The sequence below is a fragment of the Gossypium arboreum genome, chromosome 5 (assembly GCF_025698485.1).
Source record: "Gossypium arboreum isolate Shixiya-1 chromosome 5, ASM2569848v2, whole genome shotgun sequence".
Classification (NCBI taxonomy): domain Eukaryota; kingdom Viridiplantae; phylum Streptophyta; class Magnoliopsida; order Malvales; family Malvaceae; genus Gossypium; species Gossypium arboreum.
The window spans coordinates 87,608,613-87,615,644 of record NC_069074.1 but is presented as its reverse complement, the minus strand read 5'-3'; the positions used below and the strand labels follow the sequence as shown (position 1 = coordinate 87,615,644).

At 32.1% G+C, this 7,032-nt stretch overlaps 1 protein-coding gene across 1 annotated transcript; it reads right to left on the bottom strand.

The window, feature by feature from the left end:
- On the bottom strand, positions 1–1,613 carry LOC108451701 (probable 2-oxoglutarate-dependent dioxygenase AOP1). Its single transcript, XM_017749362.1, has 3 exons — positions 1,262–1,613; positions 562–887; positions 1–267 (listed from the first exon to the last, which is right to left on the bottom strand). The coding sequence occupies exons 1-3, from the start codon at positions 1,611–1,613 to the stop codon at positions 1–3; spliced, it is 945 nt and encodes a 314-aa protein (XP_017604851.1).
- Positions 1,614–7,032: the final 5,419 nt, after the last annotated feature.

Below are 7,032 nucleotides of genomic sequence, written 5' to 3'. Positions count from 1 at the left end.
TTAGACAGCACAATAAGTTTTAAGATGAGATATTAGATCCCCAGATTTAACAACACCTTTAGCGACTTGGGAGGATAAATAGTTCAAAAATTCTTCATGGTCATGAGGTTTGAAGAGCATGGGATTTTTGTCATCCACAAGCTCAGTTGGAAACTTTACCATGTAGCCTCCGCTTACAGTTGCAAACAGTGCAAGGCTATACCTATCTTCATTACCCTTCATCATGACACGATGATAAGGAGAAGACAGTCGACCATTTAACCATATCTGCAACAATATAAAAGTTTATGTTTAAGTAAGTTATTTAAACACTTGTGACCCGTTTGGCTATGAGTCTAATAACCTGATAAAAAAATGTTTATTTAGTATAAATTTAAGTTGAAATTAGAGATAAGAGTAAAAACTCTTCTAAGAATTAAGATATTTTCCTTTCTCTTTACTAGAAATAAATCATGGGAGTGAATAAATATTATAAATTAAATTAATATTTTGCTAACATATATATACTAAAATATGTGTAAAAATTACTACTTTGATTATGTCAAAATAAGTGGAACTTACACTAAGGCACTCTCCAATTATGACTATGAAATAGTTGGGGGAAAACTTCGTATTCATCCATTCACCATCTTTGTTTTGAATCTCCAATCCATTAACCTCGTTTTGATACAAAAGGATCAACATATTAGTGTCACTGCAGTGTGCAGGTATCCCAATGGTTTGCTTGTTGGCTTTCGGCTTTTCATATTTTATGATCCTCAGTTGATAGTTTGCGATGTCAGTGAGCTCATCCATGTATTTCCCAAGCCCAAAACTCTCCAAAATCATCTTCAAAATTGTCTTTTCTAACTCTGATGCTAGTTGAGTGAAAAGATGCCAGAGTTTTACTGCCAAATACAAAGCAAATAATTAATAAAAACCAAGTCTAGTAGTTTCGATAGAGGGGTTTTTGCACATTTAAAATTAAGAATAAAAATTTATTTCATCCTTGTTTATAAAATTAAATAGTAAATTAATTTTTTATTAAATTTTTTTCATCTCTATTATTAAAAACTGGTTTGATGAACGAAATAACCAGAGGATTACACTTGACTATCTTGTATTCCTCGTATACAAGAATTAGTTTTAATAGTAAAATGAATTAATAAAAGGATTAATTTATTTTTGATCTAACATCAAATAATTAATTTATCCAATTATTTAATAGAAAAGACAAAATACAATATCACTTCTAATACAATTGCTTTCATAGAACTTTTACTGTACCTGAAACTTATATTTCCTTGAGGCCATAAACCGGTGGTGAGGCATTGTTCAATGTTTTCAGCAATATGAGCATCATCCACCGTCATGCTTTGTAAAACACCAGATGGAGGACACGAATAGCCACGAAAGGGCTTATCGGAAACACACAGTTTTTTTGTTTGTAAAGGCAAGTCAAAGACCTCTTGCAAAGCCCCCAATACTGCCTTTCGAAGCTCCAGGATTGGATCAAACAAAGCCTCGAAACAACCGTACTCCTCCAGTGCTTCCCGAACTTGGGATTTCACTAAATCCCATTCGGGGCTGCCCGGTTTCATGTTTTGGTTTGAGAAATATATGACTGGAACCATTGCCTGCTTTGTTGAGCTCGTCTCTGTGTTTATATCAAACAATAATGCTTGAATGGTACCTTTTATATACAATCCAGGAGAGTTATAAACAAATTTATTTTGTGAAAAAAAAAACAAATCTCTATTATACAAATAATTTATACATTGAATAGCGATATTAACTTTCCCAGTTGGATTGACTTTTTCCTGCTTTTTTGTTATTCCTTAGCAGCGGGCCGTCACAAAATGGCAACCATTTGGATTAATCTATTTACATAGACACCGACGGCTTCGATATGCTTATGAATGATATATATATATACTATTTTGAATATTGCGATAACATTTGAATTGAATATTTTAATTACTATTTACAATGAATTAAGAATCAACGTAGTTATTAACTTTTAGGTTTAGGGTTTAATAGGTAAGCAAGGAATTTTTGAAAATGGAGAAAGATCCGGTAACAGTTTTCATTCACAACATTCTAACGACTATGCACTGGAAAGGTTTGTGGTCTTGTTCAGGTACCATGGAGACGTCATTGATGCATTCATTTCGGCGAAAAAAAGTAAGAACGGATGAAGATTCAGTTTTGTGAGACATGAGAAATAGGAGTGTCATCAACGGAGTAAGTTTGACATTCCAAGAGAGTAAGAACAGTCTTATTGTGAGTAATATTGGCACGAGAAAGTAAATCGGAATTGTGAGTAATATTGGCACGAGAAAGTAAATCGGAAGTATATTTTGCTTGAGAAAGATAGTAGCCATCATCATCAGAGAAAACCTCAAGACCCAATAAATAATTAAGAGACCCAATATCCTTCATCTCAAAATGTTGACTAAGGTAATAATGTCATTTGTGTCATCTCTGTGATAATGATATCACCCACCAATTTTGTTAAAAGGTACTGTTGCAGTTCAATAATGTCATTTGTGTCATCTCTGTGATAATCATATCACCCACCAATTTTGTTAAATGTGATTAATGATGATTAATTAATTTAATTATGATTTATTATATAATAACCTAAGTTTAAATAGTAAAATAAAAGATAAACATCTTTTATTCTTTCTTCTCCACCGCCTCTACATGAAGAAAACTTAAGAAGCCATTGCTATATTCCAAACCATTGGACCCTTCAAAATTGATCGAGAATTGAATCAATCAGAAGACAATTGAGAAAAAGGCAAAATAGTGGATAAGTCCTTGCCTTCTTGTTTGCTTGTTATTTTTCCAAGTTAGTTCATATGGAATTTACTATGTTATTTTAATGTTATGTTTGAATTATATTATAATGTATACTAGTTTAGGTTAAATGTAATTTTGATGATTTTGACATCTAAAGGACTAAATCATAAAGTATGAATGATATGGTTATTACAAATATATATGATGTAATGAATGAAAATGAAATGCATATATAGATAATATGTCAATGATGGCATTATAGGGATTGAAATGAATTGAAAATTGTAATAGTGCTTGTGTGAAAGTAGTAAACGATTAGGATATAAATGGCATGCTATTATGGTCTCGAAAAGGAAAACATGTGTTTGATCAAGGATTAATACGATGACTTGAAATCCAACATTTGTTGTAGATTCTCTAAAGTTAGTGTTAGCAGCATCGTACTAAGCTAGTGTTAGCAACTTTGATCTGAAGCTAGTGTTAGCAACTCGAATATGTTAGCACATGTAAACAAATTAGTCTCGTGTATCTGATTTTAATTTACTTTAGTTCTCCACGCTAAAGACAAAACTGAAAATAGTATTAAATGGAAACGAAATGGTAGGAATGAATATATATATATATATATATATATATGAATGAAATTGTATATATGTTACAAGTTGAATACGATTTAGTTGATATATGTTATATGATGGAATGTTATATAACTATATGAATGTGCTATAAGCTCATGACATGTAATTGAACTAACCTATTTGATGTATTCGTTGAATGTACCTGAAAGTATAAGATGTCAAAGGATTGCCATATGTGTACCAATGTGCTTCAATTGCTAAATTTTTGCGATGTCAAGGTAACTTAAGTAAATTTCATATGAACTTACTAAGCATTCAAAATGCTTACCTGTTGTCTTCATTTTTTTTCTTGTAGATTGTCCATTTGCAGAATGTGTTAGTCAGATCATCTCGAAGCTCACACTATCTAGTTATTGACTTAAAAGTCTTTTGCTCATTTTAATCTTATGTACATGTATATAGGTGTTTGTATGTGTTAGCTTGGAATGTTAACTTAGTTAAATCATACCTAATGCTTAATTCTGGAAAGGCTAATGCTTTTGTGTATATGTAGTTGCCTTAGTAACATGTTTTGATGTTTGAATGACATGTAAAGGCGTGAAATGGAATGGTAAATGTTGATTTGACTAATTAAGGGACATGATTGTATAGAATGAGATAGATTAGGTTTAACTGGTATGTTTGGGTGTCAAATGTGGAATTGATTGGTATGAATTGGTTTTAAAATGATGTTTTGAAATGTTATTAGAATGGTTTTGTGTAGGTAAACGCTGTGCAAAATACACCATTGGGTTAAGTTGAAAAGTTAACATGAAATAGGTACCAAATAGCTTAAGTTGTGCCTAAAATAGCATCCACGTCGCAACGTCAAGTGATGGTTGTCACGATGAGACCTGGGTTTTAGGCCAGGGCATAATGAGGAACCCAGACGTCAGAACGAGGGCCAAGTCAGTGAGTCACATAACAATGAGGAACTCTCTCACATCGCGATTTCAAGTTGGAATTTTGAAAATGCTACAATTTGATCCTAGTTTGATTTCGGGTTAATTTTAGAGCATATGTAGGCTCATATAAGACCTGAGGAGAACTGTATAATGTGATTATGAACTGAATTGGTTACATTTGTACGGTTTATATTTAAATTGAATGTTAATTGTCTGTAGTTGCTCCGAAAATGATTGTAGCATTCCGTAGCTTGGACCCGACAAATTAGGTTTGGTGAAAGGTGTTACTTTTAGTGGTATCAGAGTTATGATTTAGTCGATTCTAGGACCAAAACTTAACGTGTACGAGGCTAGAAAATACATGCCACAATAACCCATGATGGTGTGATGCCTTTTGATCCGATATTAATATGTTTTTCTTATAGATATATAATGTTGGCCAAATTCAATAGGGTCGTATCTAATGAGGTAGATAACAATATTCCTACTTTCGATCAGGGAGCTATTCATAGTCTGCAAGGGCTAAGAGGCGAGGCAAGTGATGTCTTCTTCCAGATGATGAATCAATAGTTCATGCAGTTTGCACAAGTTAATCCTATGGCTTAGCAACCTCCACCCTCAAACGTGCCTCCAACGACACCTCCTTGTCCTTAAAATATAGTAAATGTATATTAGCCTCCGATTGATAAGATTCAAAAGTGTCGAGTTGAAGAATTTCGGGTTTTAGGCCACGATGTGACAAGGAACCCCGTCGTCACAATGAAGACTAAGTTAGTGAATCACGTTGCGACAATGAACTATCTCATGTCACGACATCAAGCTGGAATTTTGAAAATGTTACAATTTGATCCTTGTTCGATTCAGAGTTAATTTTAGCACATACATAGCTGGTATAAGACCCGATGAGAATTGTATAATTTGATTATGAACTGAATTGTTTATAATTGTTTGATTTATATTTAAATTGAGTGTTAATTGTTTGTAGTTACTCCAACAACGACGGTAGCATTCCATAACTTAGACCCGACAATCGCGTCGAGTGAGGGGTGTTACACTAATCAAGGAATTTTTTTTTTTTGCTTTATTGTTTTGCGAACTTCATTTTTGAGAATTCCTAAAAGATCGGTCAATTGTCCTCGGTAATCTCGATTTTCTTTCCAATATACTTTGGGAGGATCTTTGAATTCATAATACAAGAGAGTCCAGTATTCTTGCACTATAGGTACCATATCTACTTCATTAAATACGAAATGTTAAGACGTGTCCCATAACCAAACTATTGCTTTTATCAACCCATCGTCTATTGAATCAATTAGCAACAAGTGTGCGATATATCTGTACTTTACCCGGAAGTAGTATTTCTTTTGCTCTCCCTAAATGCTCCAAGTCTTTTTCAAATCTTCTACGTAATTCTTCTTACAATCTACCCATACAATCTGTAGCAATAAGGTATCATACTTTGCTAGTAAACAATCCCTAATTATTTCTTGTGCTTCTTTCGATCTTTTAGCTAGTGTGCTGAGTGGTTCCACCTAATGCCGAATGGCCCGTGGTTAGCCGGATGGTGTTCATTTTCTGATATACTTATGGCAATATGTCCCAGACGCTTCGATGATGCATGTAACGTAAATTGAAACAAGTACAAACAAATAATAGAAGAATTCATTGGCCGGAAATAATCTAATATAGATACAAGGTATAATTAATTAAAAATACATCTAAGTTTACAAATAAAATGCCTCCTACATGTTGGCTTACGGTTGACCTTAATGCACAGGAAACCCAAATCCGAAATAACGCCATCCACGAGGGATGCGTTCCCTTGAAAAGGTTGGCCTTTGGGTTAACTTTAACCATGAAATAGTCCTCGAACTTATGCGGTGACAAAGGCTACACGAAAGCCCAAGGTCATTCCAACTAATGGAAAAGATCCGAGTATAGAATCGAGTTCATGATGCAAGATGAATGACAATTTCAGTATATGAAAAATAAACTATAATATGAGAAAATAAATTGAATTGAAACTTTACTTAATGACCAAACAAATAACAAACCAATAAATCAAAGAATCCAATATATACAACACACAACACTAAAAAAGGCCTAAATGCATAAAAATATTCTAACCTAAAATCTAATAAACAATATTTAAAAAGGAATATTAAACATAATATTTAAAATTAAAAATCTGAAATCTTGGAGTAAAGTCCTAACAGAAATACGATTAACGCGACTTGAACCTAAACTACACTCAAGACAAAGAACACCCTAATCGTCAGGCTAACTCACCAGGTTTAAAATCTTGGAAATATTGTTTAAATGTTAGCAATCCAAATGAGTAAAACTTAAATGTTTAATAACAATTGTTAATTAAAAATGATTATTTTCTTAAAGTTTTTCTTATGATTTGTATTAATAGATTATGTACATTTTAAAATTATATACAGTTATTCTACTATCTATTCAGTTACTATACTTTTGTTCATAAATTATTAAATGTGAAAAACTTTCTTATAAAAATTACATAAAATGATTTCAAAAGTTTAGATAAATTAATAAAAATTACATAATCAAATAAAATTATAGATTTAAATTTTATTAAGTTTGACATAAACTAATATTATTTGAACTCTGCCTTTATATATTTATTAATTGTAGCATAAATAAAATAAAAATTACACATATATAAATAAAATAAAATATTTTAAGGTGTTTAATAATATAAA